General features: G+C 37.9%; 1 protein-coding gene and 1 non-coding gene across 2 annotated transcripts in view; both read left to right on the forward strand.

Annotated features, from left to right (window-relative positions):
- The first annotated feature begins 1,110 nt into the window (after nt 1-1,110).
- kidins220b (kinase D-interacting substrate 220b) overlaps nt 1,111-17,652 on the forward strand; it is a 43,046-nt gene continuing 26,504 nt past the window's right edge. The window contains 16 exon segments of the mRNA XM_059356073.1: nt 1,111-1,274; nt 4,829-4,927; nt 5,140-5,238; nt 5,458-5,556; nt 6,459-6,560; nt 6,657-6,755; nt 6,856-7,053; nt 7,180-7,278; nt 8,290-8,388; nt 8,547-8,645; nt 9,765-9,942; nt 11,811-12,155; nt 13,363-13,528; nt 14,855-15,006; nt 15,619-15,908; nt 16,075-16,215. Of these exon segments, the coding sequence (XP_059212056.1) occupies nt 1,143-1,274; nt 4,829-4,927; nt 5,140-5,238; nt 5,458-5,556; nt 6,459-6,560; nt 6,657-6,755; nt 6,856-7,053; nt 7,180-7,278; nt 8,290-8,388; nt 8,547-8,645; nt 9,765-9,942; nt 11,811-12,155; nt 13,363-13,528; nt 14,855-15,006; nt 15,619-15,908; nt 16,075-16,215 (2,397 nt within the window). The 5' untranslated portion in view covers nt 1,111-1,142.
- Nucleotides 3,014-3,205, forward strand: LOC131991753 (U2 spliceosomal RNA). The gene has a single exon (XR_009396185.1). It is a non-coding gene; the product is annotated as a U2 spliceosomal RNA (small nuclear RNA).

The following is a 17,652-nucleotide window of genomic DNA, read 5'->3' on the forward strand; positions in this document are numbered from 1 at the left end:
TATATATATATATATATATACACACATACATATATAATAATATATATATATATATATAATTATATATGTATGTATGTATATATATATATACACATATACAATTATATATGTGTATGTATATATAATTATATATGTGTGTATATATATATATATATATATATATATATACACACACACATACGTATATAATTATATAAATATATATATATATATATATATATATATATATGTATGTATGTATATATATGTATATGTATATATATATATACATACATATAGAATTATATATGTGTGTGTATATATATATATATATATATATATATATATATATACATATACAATTATATATGTGTATATATATATGATTATATATGTATATATATAATGTCAGGTTGTGCTCGTATATTAAATGAGTTTTATTATTTCTTCTTATTTCCTTTTTTCTTCTTTTCTGTCGATTGTTTTTCTGCTCAAGTTCAGCTTAGTTTTGTTCATATTTTTTTATTTACAAAAAATATGTATATTAAAAATGAATTAAAATAGTTTAAAAAACTAAAATTATTGAAAAAAAATAAAAATATAAAGAAAATAAAAAAATAAATCAAAATGATTGGCAGCAAATAAAACAAAATATAAAGAATTGAAACAATTAGTAATAAACCAATTAAACTGATTGAAAATCATTCAGAAATATAAAAAAAATAATCAGAATGGTTTTAAGAAATGCTAATTAATAATACATCAACAATAAAATTTAAATATTAAACCTCTTATGTTATGGGACCCATTTCACAGTAAAAAAAATAAATAATAATAAAAAGAAAACATTTAAAAATGTTAAATATAACTCAACATCATGTTAAACTTTTGTTTTTCATATTTAGATCTTCCCAATGTACATACAATAGTCTTACCATGCTTTTATTCTGAAAAGCGAGTGAATTCTCCTCATTGAATCTGATGTGTGACAGTTAAAGAACTATTATTATTATTATTATTATATTATATGTTCATTGAGTTATTAATGAGACATCAACATGTTTATGACTCAGCTTATTGTTACTGAACAACCACAACACACTAACCACATGAGTGTGTGTGTGTGTCCAGCAGGAGCCCCCCCCCCCCCCACCACCGTTACCATGGATACCACCACCTCCATCAAGATGACCACGCTGGCCATCCAGAACCTGTTCAGCTACGTAGAGGACGAGAACCTGCCGGCTCTCAGGAACCACCTGGAGCGCTTCAAGGAGGTGGACGGACGCAGCGACGTACGTACACTATATATACACACCTATATACACACATATATACACATATATACACATATATATACACACATATATACACACATATATACACATATATATACACACCTATATACACACATATATACACATATATACACATATATATACACACATATATACACACATATATACACATATATATACACACCTATATACACACATATATACACATATATACACATATATATACACACATATATACACACATATATACACATATATACACATATATATACACACATATATACACACATATATACACATATATACACATATATATACACACATATATACACACATATATACACGTATATACACACATATACACACATATATACACATATATATACACACATATATACACACATATATACACACCTATATACACATATATACACATATATACACACATATATACACACATATATACACATATATATACACACATATATACACACATATATACACATATATACACACATATATACACACATATATACACATATATATACACACACATATATACACATATATATACACACCTATATACACACATATATACACATATATACACATATATACACACATATATACACACATATATACACATATATATACACACATATATACACATATATACACACGTATATACACACCTATATACACACATATATACACATATATACACACGTATATACACACCTATATACACACATATATACACATATATACACATATATACACACGTATATACACACCTATATACACACATATATACACATATATACACATATATACACACGTATATACACACCTATATACACATATATACACATATACGTATATACACACCTATATACACACATATATACACATATATATACACGTATATACACACATATATACACACATATACACATATATATACACGTATATACACACATATATACACATATATACACATATATATATACACGTATATACACACATATATACACATATATACACATATATATACACGTATATACACACATATATACACACGTATATACACACATATATACACACATATATACACATATATACACATATATACACACGTATATACACACCTATATACACACATATATACACATATATACACACGTATATACACACCTATATACACACATATATACACATATATACACATATATACACACGTATATACACACCTATATACACACATATATACACATATATACACATATATACACGCGTATATACACACATACATACACACGTATATACACGTATATACACACATATATACACACGTATATACACACATATACACACGTATATACACACATATATACACATATATACACATATATACACGTATATACACACATATATACACACGTATATACACGTATATACACACATATATACACACGTATATACACGTATATACACACATATATACACACATATACACACATATATACACACGTATATACACGTATATACACGTATATACACACATATATACACACGTATATACACACATATATACACACGTATATACACACGTATATACACACATATATACACATATATACACACGTATATACACACGTATATACACACGTATATACACGTATATACACACATATATATATACATATATTGCGTAATTGGACGTCCTGCTTAACTTCAGCGCCGCTCTTGGCCCTTTGGCTAAGATCAAGTGTAGTATCTGTTCTTATCAGTTTAATTAAAAAAAATAAAATAAATTCAGCGCCGCAATTTCAAAATCAGTTCACGACATGAATGTGTCTCTGGCATCAGCACTCTGACACATATTATATAATTATTATTATATTTGTGAAAATGGAAGAAGATGCTTTAAGGTTGAATCTCCACGATTTATCAAGTAAAAACCATAAAGTGGATTAAACCTGAATATTTAACTGATCCTGGCTGAATTCGGCCGCTACTTAGTGCCATGAATGCAGCGGAGCATAATTCATCATGGAAATATGTTCTGTGATTTTTTATTTTACAGTACAGTATAATAACAGTTATTTATAAATAACAATAACGGATAATAGCAGACTTTCGGTCCCTGTAAACACAATAAAGAAATGTATAACTTTCTGAATGGCATAGTTGCACATAGTACATCATCATCTGACGCATATAAATTAATAAACAATAACTTTAGCGACTGAGGCGGCATTAATTAACTTAACCGGCAATGTATCAAGATGACGTTTATTATCTTAAGCTTAATATTCTGGCATTTGTTTATGTTTTTGCTTGACTTTGAACACAAGTTTTGTAAGTTATGTGACAACATTCAGTGTAAACTGAAAATATCTACTTATTTAAATGCATATTGCGCCGCCGGCGTCGCTGTTTCTACGCTCGCCATTTTTAAATCTCCCGGTAGACCGGTGTGTGCAATGCTTTATGGGTAGTCGGAGCGCACGGAGGATACACACATGCATCCTTGGAGTTTGGGCAGAAGAAGGACTCTGTCCTCTGAGGACCCTGGACATTGGGACACAGCTACTGTTTCTGTGTGAGGCAGAGACAGGACTGTGATGGGAGCAGCAGCAGGGGGCGCTGCTGACTTACAGGGACGTAGGTCCCCTGCAGGTGTTGTGGATCCAGAGGTCCTCCAGCTCTGACTGGTTTCTCTTCATATTCATCATACTGTGATCAAGATAAAAGCAGTGATATTATTCTAGAGAAGTTTATGTTTTTCCCTCTTTCCTTTTGTCGTGTTTCCTTTTTATTTTTATTGTACGTATGTCCATTTATCATGTTGTTTATTTCTGTTTATATATTTATTTTATTTGTGCTGTTGTTGAGGAAGCTTCAGCTTCTTCCTCCTCCTCCCGACACATTCAGTAGTATTATTTAAATTATCGAGATTTTATTTATTTTTCCAAATCATATCAGCTTTGTGTCCTTTATATATATATATATATTTGTATATATATATTTGTATATATATAGATATATATATTTGTATATATATATTTGTATGTATATATTTATATATAAATATATATATACATATATACACATATATATACACATATATATGTATATATATATACGTGTATATATGTATATATATATATAAATATATATATACAAATATATATATATATATATATATATATTTGTATATATATATATATACATATATATATATTTATATATATACAAATATATATATACATATATACACATATATACATATATATGTGTATATATATACATACATATATATACACATATACATATATATGTATATGTGTATATATATATATAATTTTATTATTTGTTTGTCTTTTTCTGAATCAGTCAAACAAATCTTCGTTTCCTGACAATTTTCATTTTTTTTTTAAATTATCTGGATTGTTCAGTCTTCTGTGTGTGTGCACGTAGTATATTATTAACAACAACAATAATGATGATAATAATAATAATAATGATGATGATAATGGTGTTGACAGAACGGTCAGACCCCCCTGATGCTGGCGGCGGAGCAGGGCAGTCTGGAGATCATCCAGGAGCTCATCAGGAGAGGAGCTAACGTCAACCTGGACGACGTGGTGAGACTCACACACACACACACACACACACACACACACACCTGTCAATCATCATCATCATAATAATGTTCCAGTTTCAGTGTCTCTGTTTCAACAACAAACATCATTTCTGCTCACCTCGGAGGCTGCTGTTGCTAGGAGACAGGTGGAGCTCCTGGTCTTGTTTCCATGGTAACCCCCCCGTGTGTGTGTGTGTGTGTGTGTGTGTGCAGGACTGCTGGTCGGCTCTGATCTGTGCAGCTAAAGAAGGTCACGTGGAGGTGGTGAAGGAGCTGCTGGAGAACAGCGCCTACATCGAGCACAGAGACATGGTGAGACCCCCCCCCCCCACACACACACACACACCCGCCCAGCCGCCGGGGCTCATGGGACATGTAGTCTGCACCAATAGTCAACTAGTGGAACAATCAACCTGACTTTATCTTAGAAAAATGTAGGAAAAACAGATAAAAAACTATGTTAAACACATTGTCGACATGATGTAGAACACGTGTAATAACTGTGTAATAACTGTGTAATAACTGTTTCAGGGCGGCTGGACGGCTCTGATGTGGGCGGCATACAAAGGCCGTGTGGAGGTCACTGAGCTGCTGCTGGAGAACGGAGCTAACCCCAATACTACAGGACAGGTAATAACACAGTAATAACAGGTAGTAACACACACACACACTACAGGACAGGTAATAACACAGTAATAACAGGTAATAACACCGTAACATTAACCCAGTAAAAACGGGTAGTAGCGCCGTAATAACAGGTAATGACGGGTAGTAAAAGTTAATAACGCAGTAATAACAGACATTAACACAGTAATAACAGACATTAGCACAGTAATAACAGGTAATAACGCAGTAATAACAGACATTAGCACAGTAATAACAGACATCAGCACAGTAATAACAGACATTAACACAGTAATAACAGGTAGTCACGCAGTAATAACAGGTAATGACGGGTAGTAAAAGTTAATAACGCAGTAGTAACAGACATTAACACAGTAATAACAGGTAGTCACGCAGTAATAACAGGTAATGACGGGTAGTAAAAGTTAATAACGCAGTAGTAACAGACATTAACACAGTAATAACAGACATTAGCAAGTAATAACAGGTAATAACGCAGTAATGACAGACATTAGCACAGTAATAACAGGTAATAACGCAGTAATAACAGACATTAAGGGGCGTTCCCGGTGGCACACCTGGTAGAGCGCGTCCCACAGAGGCCCAGTCCTCGTAAGCGGGCGGCCCGGGTTCGAATCCGGCTCGGAGCCCTTTCCCTCATGTCTCCCCCCTTCACTCTCAATATCTCTCTCTCTCAATAAAGCTACAAAATGCCCTCAAAAATATCTTTAAAAACAGACATTAACACAGTAATAACAGATAGTAACACAGTAATAACAGGTACTATTGCACTAATAACAGGCAGTAATAACATTTAATAACATAGTAATAACAGGTTCTAACAGATATTAACAGGTAGTAACCCAGTAATAACCTGTCTGTCTGTCTGTCTGTCTGTCTGTCTGCAGCAGTACAGTGTGTATCCGATCATCTGGGCAGCAGGTCGAGGACACGCCGACATCGTCAAAGTTCTGCTGGAGAACGGAGCTAAAGTCAACTGTTCTGACAAGGTGCAGCACGCCACAAACAACACATAATACAATAAACAATAAACAGTAAACAGTCAGTAACGCTCCTGTGTGTGTGTGTGTGTGTGTGTGTGTCAGTATGGGACCACCCCTCTGATCTGGGCGTCCAGGAAAGGACACTTTGACTGTGTGATGCACCTGCTGGAGAACGGCGCCGACGTGGACCAGGAGGGGGCGGTACGACCGCACGCCGCCGCCACTCACCGTCAGTACCACACACACTGTGGTACGAGGCTTATCTCTGTGTGTGTGTGTGTGTGTGTGTGTGTGTGTGTAGAACTCGATGACGGCCCTGATCGTGGCTGTGCGTGGCGGCTACACTGAGGTGGTGAAGGAGCTTCTGAAGAGGAACCCGAACGTCAACATGACGGACAAAGACGGGAACACGGCGCTGATGATCGCCGCCAAGGAGGGCTACACCGAGATCGTCCAGGACCTGCTGGACGCCGGGACGTACGTCAACATCCCCGACCGGGTGAGACGCCGTCCTCCCCCAGCAGGCAGGGGCAAGCTTTCCACTACACCTGTAGCCTCACACCTGACCTGTGTGTGTGTGTGTGTGTGTGTGTGTGTGTGTGTGTGTGTGTGTGTCTGTGTACAGAGTGGGGACACGGTGCTGATCGGAGCGGTGAGGGGGGGACACGTGGAGATCGTCAGAGCGCTGCTGCACAAATACGCCGACATCGACATCAGAGGACAGGTGAGGACGTGTTCCTGTTAATGCTCTGTGTGGTAATAACTCAGTAAAACAGGTAATAACACTGTAATAACAGGTAAAAACACAGTTATTATGGTTATAACTCAGTAATAACAGGTAGTAACACAGTTATTACGGTAATAACTCAGTAATAACAGGTAATAACAGTGTAATAAAAGGTAATCAAAAGTTATAAAAGGTAATCACAAAGTTACACAAAGTTTAACAGGTAAGAACACACTCATAGCAGATAATAACACAGTTATAACAGGTAACAACACAGAAATACCAGATATTACCAGATAGTAACACAGTAAGTAAGTAAGTAACAGGTAATGACACAGTAATAACAGATAATAACATAGTTAAAACAGATAATAACAGTTATGACAGGTATGAATACAGTAATAACAGATAATAACAGGTAACAACAGCAATACAAGATAATAACACAGTAATAACAGGTAACAACAGTAATACAAGATAAGAACACAGTAATACAGATAATAACACAGTAATAACAGGTAATAACGGTAATAACACAGTAATACCAGATAATAACACAGTAACAACAGATAATAGCAGTAACAACAGATAATAGCAGTAATAACGGTAATAACACAGTAATACCAGATAATAGCAGTAATAACGAGTAATAACTCAGTAACAATAGATAATAGCAGTAATAACGGGTAATAACTCAGTAACAACAGATAATAGCAGTAATGCCAGGTAATAACACAGTAATACCAGATAACAACAGATAATAGCAGTAATGACAGGTAATAACACAGTAATACCAGATAACAACAGATAATAGCAGTAATGACAGGTAATAACACAGTAATACCAGATAACAACAGATAATAGCAGTAATGACAGGTAATAACACAGTAATACCAGATAACAACAGATAATAGCAGTAATGACAGGTAATAACACAGTAATACCAGATAACAACAGATAATAGCAGTAATGACAGGTAATGAAGTGTGCTTGGTGCTGTGCCTGCAGGAGAACAAGACGGCGCTGTACTGGGCGGTGGAGAAAGGGAACGCCACCATGGTGAGAGACATCCTGCAGTGTAACCCTGACACCGAGACCTGCACCAAGGTGAGACGTCTCTCCATTTAACTCACCTACACACTGAAAGGAAACAGCTTGTCAAAATAAAGTACTCAAACAAAACCCTGTGGGAGTGGATGGAGGCTGAGTAAAGAGCTATGGATCAGAGCCTGGTGGTTCAGACTAGTGTTCCTGTTTCCTGTCAGGACGGAGAGACTCCTCTGATCAAAGCCACCAAGATGAGGAACATCGAGATCGTGGAGCTGCTGCTGGATAAAGGAGCCAAAGTGTCTGCAGTCGACAAGGTGACCACCAGAAACACTCACAACAGTTAGCTTCTGGTGATCTGACGTAAACCAGCCCCTCAGTTATAACAGATAATGATGCAGTAATAACAGATAAAAACACAGTAATAACATAAAACACAGTAATAACAGATTATAACACAGTAATAACAGATATTAACACAGGAATTACAGATACTAACACAGTAATAACAGATACTAACACAGTAATAGATAATAACACAGTAATGACATATAACAGTTATGATAGATAATAACAGTAATAACAGATAATAATACATTAATAACAGATTATACCACAGTAATGACAGATATTAACACACTAATAACAGATAATAACACAGTAATTACAGATACTAACACAGTAATAACAGATAACACAGTAATGACAGATAATAACACTAATAACAGATAACAAAGTAATGATAGATAATTACACAGTGGTAATAGATAATAACACAGTAATGATAGATAATAACACGGTATTAACTTATAATAACACAGTAATAACAGATAATAACACAGTGACAATAGATAATAACAGTTATAACAGACATTCATGCAGTAATAACAGATAATAACAGTAATGATAGATAATAACACAGTAATTACAGATGATAACACAGTAATAACAGATAATAACACAGTGATAATAGATAACAGTTATTACAGACATTCATGCAGTAATAACAGATAATAACAAAGTAATGATAGATAATTACACAGTGATAATAGATAATAACACAGTAATGATAGATAATTACACAGTGATAATAGATAATAACACAGTAATGATAGATAATTACACAGTGATAATAGATAATAACACAGTAATGATAGATAATAACACAGTATTAACTTATAATAACATAGTAATAACAGATAATAACACAGTGACAATAGATAATAACAGTTATAACAGACATTCATGCAGTAATAACAGATAATAACACAGCAATAAACGATAACAGTTATAACACATATTAATGCAGTAAAAAGAACAATTAGCTTCCGGTAATCTGACGTAAAATTAGCCCTTCAGAATAAAAGCAGGTTATTCATTCATATTTTCTTCTGAAGATTTATTTATTGTCCTCTGTATTTGACATGTTTCCTCAGAAAGGAGACACGCCCCTCCACATCGCCATCCGTGGGCGGAGCCGGCGCCTGGCCGAGCTGCTGCTCAGGAACCCCAAAGATGGCCGCCTGCTGTACCGGCCCAACAAGGCCGGAGAGACGCCCTACAACATCGACTGCAGCCACCAGAAGAGCATCCTGACACAGATCTTTGGAGCCCGTACGTTCACTCATTCAACCCTGAAGCCTGTTCTCTTTATCAGTCCAGAAGATTATCTCAGAGAGAAACTGTAGAAACAGACGTTATCCTCAGAGTTTGAACTTTCCAACGGTCCCTGAACACATCATCAGTTCTAAAAAGTGACCGTTACTTGTGTTAAATGTTGATGTTAGTGTGAGAATCTCTTTATTCTCCATGTGTCAGTGTTGGTGCTTTAGCTCTGTGTCAGTTATATTCTGGAGTTCCTCAGGGTTCAATTCTGGGACCAAGTTTAAATCCTGAACTCTCTGAACCACACGTATGTTTTCCTTAAAAAAAACGCCAAAAATCCTACGTTTATCGTAGACAGAAACTGTAAAAACAGACATTATCATCAGAATTTGAAATTGTTACAGTTAAAAAAGTAACCAAAACTTGTGTCAGAATCTCTTTATTCTTAAAATAAAGTGTTTGCACGAACCAGATGTTAAAAACATTAAATTCTGGGGAGAGGCTGTTTACACAGAGCTGAGGGGAGAGGACAGGAGAGGCTGTTTACACAGAGCTGAGAGGAGAGGACAGGAGAGGCTGTTTACACAGAGCAGAGAGGAGAGGACAGGAGAGGCTGTTTACACAGAGCAGAGAGGAGAGGACAGGAGAGGCTGTTTACACAGAGCTGAGAGGAGAGGACAGGAGAGGCTGTTTACACAGAGCAGAGAGGAGAGGACAGGAGAGGCTGTTTACACAGAGCAGAGGGGAGAGGACAGGAGAGGCTGTTTACACAGAGCAGAGAGGAGAGGACAGGAGAGGCTGTTTACACAGAGCAGAGAGGAGAGGACAGGAGAGGCTGTTTACACAGAGCAGAGAGGAGAGGACAGGAGAGGCTGTTTACACAGAGCAGAGAGGAGAGGACAGGAGAGGCTGTTTACACAGAGCAGAGAGGAGAGGACAGGAGAGGCCGGAGACATCATTTTTGTCATTTTCTATCTTTTTTTCTGGTAATTTTGTCTTTTTTGGTGAAAAAAGATTTTTTTACAAAAAGTGTTTTCGATTTAAATTCTATTTTATTGAATTTTTTAAAATATGATGTATCAGAAAACTTCCACTTGCTTTTTTTCTGATTTCTGTCTTTCTAACGGTCTTTTTTTTTTTTTTTTAATTTTGCGTCTTTTTGGGGTAATTTTGCATCTTTTTGATATAATTTTGTATTATTCTGCACTAACACATGTTTGAGTTGTTCTGATTCTGCTGATTCCACAGAGCTGCAGGACTTATAGATTATATAGATTTATATAGATTATATAGATGATATAGATTATATAGATGATATAGATTAATATAGATAACAGATTTATATAGATGATATAGATTAATATAGATTAACAAATATTATGTAGATTATATGGATTATATAGATTTATATAGATTACATAGATTAATATAGATTATATAGATTAATACAAATTATATAGATTAATATATATTATATAGATTAATACAGATTATATGGATTAGTATAGATTAATATAGATTAATATAGATTATATAGATTAGTATAGATGATATGGATTAGTATAGATTATATAGATTAATACAGATTATATAGATTAATACAGATTAATATAGATTATATACATTAATATAGATGATATAGATTAATATAGATTATATACATTAATATAGATTGTATACATTAATATAGATGATATAGATTAATATAGATGATATAGATGATATAGATTGCATATGTTGCAGAGAGGAGAAAGTATAAATATGAATAAAACACTGTGAGACGTGTCGTTGGGGTCCGGAGGGTTAAAATAATAATCAGGACTACGTCTGATTGGTCGGAGCTTGTCTCACCTGTGTGTGTGTGTGTGTGTGTCCAGGTCACCTGTCGCCCACGGAGACGGACGGGGACATGCTGGGCTACGACCTGTACAGCTCTGCGCTGGCCGACATCCTGAGCGAGCCCACCATGCAGCCGCCCATCTGCGTGGGCCTGTACGCCCAGTGGGGCAGCGGCAAGTCCTTCCTGCTGAAGAAGCTGGAGGACGAGATGAAGACGTTCGCCGGACAGCAGATCCAGCCGCTCTTCCATTTCTCCTGGCTGCTCGTCTTCCTCTCCCTGCTGCTCTGTGGCTCCGTGGCCCTCGGCCTCGGCTTCACCGTCGACCCCAAGCTGGCCATGGCCGTGTCCCTCAGCCTGCTGGCCCTGCTCTACCTCTTCTTTGGTATATATATAGATAGATATATATATATATATAGATATAGATATATAGATAGATATAGATATATAGATATATAGGCCGTGTCCCTCAGCCTGCTGGCCCTGCTCTACCTCTTCTTTGGTATATAGATAGATAGATATATATATATATAGATATAGATAGATATATAGATATATATATATATATATACTGTATATATAGATATATAGGCCGTGTCCCTCAGCCTGCTGGCCCTGCTCTACCTCTTCTTTGGTATATATATAGATACTTACAGATATATATATAGATAGATATAGATATATAGATAAAAATATATATATATATACTGTATATATAGATATATAGGCCGTGTCCCTCAGCCTGCTGGCCCTGCTCTACCTCTTCTTTGGTATATAGATATAGATATATATATAGATATAGATATAGATAGATATAGATATATGTATATATAGCTATATAGATATATATATATATATATATATATATATATATATATAGATATATAGATATATATATAGATAGATGTATAGATATATAGATATAGATATATAGATAGATATAGATATATAGATATATAGGCCGTGTCCCTCAGCCTGCTGGCCCTGCTCTACCTCTTCTTTGGTATATAGATAGATAGATATATATATATAGATATAGATAGATAGATATATATATAGATACTTACAGATATATATATATAGATATATAGATAGATATAGATAGCTATAGATATATAGATAGATGTATAGATATATAGATATATAGGCCGTGTCCCTCAGCCTGCTGGCCCTGCTATACCTCTTCTTTGGTATATAGATAGATAGATATATATATATAGATATAGATACATATAGATATATATAGATATATAATAATTAAGTTATTTTTACACTGGTGGTTTATAATGAAGTTCATTTTTTTACAGTGGTGGTTTATGATGAAGTTAGTTTTTACGGTGGGGTGGTTTATGATGAAGTTATTTTTTTACAGTGGTGGTTTATGATGAAGTTATTTTTTTACAGTGGTGGTTTATAATGAAGTTATTTTCTTACAGTGGTGGTTTATGATGAAGTTATTTCTTACAGTGGTGGTTTATGATGAAGTTATTTTTTTACAGTGGTGGTTTATGATGAAGTTATTTTTTACAGTGGTGGTTTATAATGAAGTTATTTTTTACAGTGGTGGTTTATGATGAAGTTATTTTTTACAGTGGTGGTGTACTTCGGCGGGCGGCGGGAGGGCGAGAGCTGGACGTGGGCGTGGCTGCTCAGCACCCGCCTGGCGCGGCACATCGGGTACCTGGAGCTGCTGCTACGGCTGATGTTCGTCAACCCGCCGGAGCTGCCGGAGCAGAGCACCAGAGCCCTACCTGTCAGGTAACACCTCCACCTGGTCAGAGACTCCTAAGGTTACCTAGAAACATGATCTAAAGTTTAACCGGCTTGGGAGACTCACGGTTTATAATAGGTCTGTATTGGATGATGTCACAGCTAGAGCGAGAGAGGACTTCCTCCTCTGCACCAATGGGACGTACCGACCGACTTTCCCATAGAGACCAATGAGAACTTTTGTCCCTATCTGACCATAAGACGACCGTAAAACCACTGTAACACAACCGTAAAATTACCTTAACATGACCGCAACACAAATAAAATAAAACGACGGTAACACCACCGTAAAATGACTTAAACGCTACCATTAAATGACCTTAACACGACGGTAACACCACTCTAACTTGACCATAACACAACCGTAAAATGACCTTAACACGACCGTAACACCACTCTAACTTGACCATAACACAACCGTAAAATGACCTTAACACAACTGTAACACCACCCTAACTTGACCATAACACAACCGTAAAATGACCTTAACACAACTGTAACACCACCCTAACTTGACCATAACACAACCGTAAAATGACCTTAACACAACTGTAACACCACCCTAACTTGACCATAACACAACCGTAAAATGACCTTAACACGACCGTAACACCACCCTAACTTGACCATAACACAACCATTAAATGACCTTAACACGACCGTAACACCACTCTAACTTGACCATAACACAACCGTAAAATGACCTTAACACGACCGTAACACCACCCTAACTTGACCATAACACAACCATTAAATGACCTTAACACGACCGTAACACCACTCTAACTTGACCATAACACAACGGTAAAATGACCTTAACACGACCGTAACACCACCCTAACTTGACCATAACACAACGGTAAAATGACCTTAACACGACCATAACACCACCCTAACTTGACCATAACACAACGGTAAAATGACCTTAACACGACCATAACACCACCCTAACTTGACCATAACACAACCGTAAAATGACCTTAACACGACCGTAACAGGACCAATGGGAACAGTTTCCCAGTAAACCTCCATCAGAGACTTTTCTGTCCTCTCATTCTGTTGTTGGGACCAAACCAGAGCAGCATTAAACCACCAGGAGGAGCCAGCCCTTCACAATAAAAGCCCACAGTGGGTCTGTGTGTTAACAGCAATCTGCTTGTAGAAACAAGGTTTAGCACAATAAAATCCTGAGAGGAAACTGTGTCCTAACAGGAAACACAGGACAAGGCTGTTTTTCAAAGTAAAAGCCCCACAAAGTAACTACATACTAACAGGAAGTGGCTGTAACATAAAAGCGACGGTGATGTCATGCAGGTTCCTGTTCACCGACTATAACCGGCTGTCGAGCGTCGGCGGGGAGACGTCGATGGCCGAGATGATCGCCACGCTGTCAGACGCCTGCGAGAGAGAGTTCGGCTTCCTCGCCACACGCCTGTTCAGAGTGTTCAAGACCGAGGAGACGCAGGGTACACACACACACACACACTCAGTCACACACACACAGAGACACGCACACACACACACACACACACACACACACACACTCAGTCACACACTCAGTCACACACACACACACACACACACACACACACAGAGACACGCACACACACACACACACACACACACTCAGTCACACACACACAGAGACACACACACACACACACACACACTCAGTCACACACTCAGTCACACACACACACACACACACACACACACACACTCAGTCACACACACACACACACACTCATTCACACACTCAGTCACACACACACACACACTCAGTCACACACTCAGTCACACACACACACACACTCAGTCACACTCACTCAGTCACACACACACACACACACACACACACACACACACACACACTCAGTCACACACACACACACACACACACTCAGTCACACACACACACACACACACACACACACTCAGTCACAAACACACACACACACACACACACACACACAGTCACAAACACACACACACACACACACACACTCAGTGTCACACACACACACACACACACACACACTCAGTCACACTCTCTCAGAGTCTCTTCTTCTGTGGTTCAGGGAAGAGGAAGTGGAAGCGGACGTGCTGCGTGCCGTCCTTCGTGCTCTTCGTGCTGGTGCTGGCGTGCCTGCTGACCGGCATGGCGCTGCTGGCGGTCTTTAAGGTGGACGGGGAGAACCGGACGGTGAACGGCGTGCTGGTGGCCATCGGCAGCGTGGTGGGGCTGGCGCTGCTGCTGAACTGCAGGACCTGGTGGCAGGTCACCGATTCGGTGCTCCACTCCCAGAGGAAGAGGCTCCACGGCGCCGCCAACAGGATGCACAAGCTGAAGAGCGAGGGCTTCATGAAGGTGAGCGCCGCCGGCCGTGACCGTAACACGACCATAACGTGATCGTAACGTGATCGTAACGTGATCGTAACGTGATCGTAACGTGATCGTAACGTGATCGTGTCATGACCGGAACATGAGAATAACGTGACTGTGACACGACCTGTGACTAACTGTGGTCCTGCAGGTCCTGAAGACGGAGGTGGAGCTGATGGCGAGGATGGCGAAGACCATCGACGGCTTCACGCAGCATCAGACCAGACTGGCGGTCGTCATCGACGGGCTGGACTCCTGCGAGCAGGACAAGGTTCTGCAGATGCTGGACACGGTGAGACTCCTCATCTCTCCTCTGTCCTCCTCCTGTTTAGTCTTCACTTTAGTTGGAGAGCAGAAATTCTGTTTAAGACAATAAAACTCAGCAGGTCTGGTGTTTATGAGATCCTCTGAGTTTAATGAAGCTCAGTTCAGTTTAACCCTCTGAACCCCAACAAGCTGTTCTTTTACTCACTGTGTCATGGTTTCTGACTGCAATATATATTATTGATTATGATTATGAAATTCTGGCAGTATCATTCCGACCCTTCTATTTGCCCAGAGAATTCGGCCAGATCACTATCATATTAACTTATATACCTGGACCAGACTTTGAAGGGGCGCAACTAAGATTGCGGAGGTTTACAACAACGCGCTATCCAGATCAGCTGATCAACCCGTCTTTGTTCTGGGGGACTTTAATTCCTGTGACTTGGCAAATCCTCTGCCCACACTACAACAGTACGTAGATTGTCCGACCCGTTTGACGCGCACCCTGGATAAGTGCTATGGCAATCTACCTGATGCCTATAAATCCACCTGTAGTCCTGCCCTGGGAAAGTCTGACCATAACGTCATACACCTGCTCCAGGTGTATGAAACAGGGCGAAGCTGAAACGGGAAAAGCCAGTGCATAAGGACATACAGATGTGGTCAGATGATTGTCAGGAGGAACTTAGAGACTGTCTGGAGGACACGGACTGGCAGGTCTTCTTTGACTTTTGTGATAACCCACATGAACTGACAGACACTATCACATCCTATATAATGTTCTGTGAAAGTAACATAATCCTTACAGAAACAGTTCAAATATATCCGAATAACAAATTATGGGTAACCAGTGACTTAAAGAACTGTATAAATCAGAAAAAACTTGCCTTTGTTAACGGAAACACAGAACTTGTTAAAGAGAAGAGATGTGAACTAAGAGCTAAATTGAAAAAAGCAAAAACAGAGTACAAGGACAAAGTAGAGAAACATTTCTACTCTGGTAGTGCTAAAAGAGCATGGGAAGGTTTACATCAAATGATGGGGAGGGAGGCAAAGCAAAAACATGCCCCTGTGACCCACCTCTCTCCATCCTGGGCTAATGAACTAAATGTATTTTATAGCCCATTTGATAAGAAAGATTTTTGTACTGAGCGAGATGAAGTGTCTAACTCTATTCCACAGTATGTTTCAGTGACACTCACAGAGCAAGTCTGGCATGTATAAACCCCAATAAGACCCCAGGGCCTGATGGCCTTAGAGGCAGAGTCTTAAAAGATTGCACTATGCAGTTAAAAGGAGTTCTGACTAAGCTATTTCAGCTCCTGCTTGACTTGGGTACAGTACCTAAAATTTGGAAAACTTCTAACATTGTGCCCATTCCTAAAAAGCCAGGTGCTTCAGAATGAAAAGATTTTAGGCCCATTGCACTCACCTCTATTTTAGGCAAGTGCATGGAGAGAGT

This window comes from Centropristis striata, chromosome 18, assembly GCF_030273125.1.
Source record: "Centropristis striata isolate RG_2023a ecotype Rhode Island chromosome 18, C.striata_1.0, whole genome shotgun sequence".
Classification (NCBI taxonomy): domain Eukaryota; kingdom Metazoa; phylum Chordata; class Actinopteri; order Perciformes; family Serranidae; genus Centropristis; species Centropristis striata.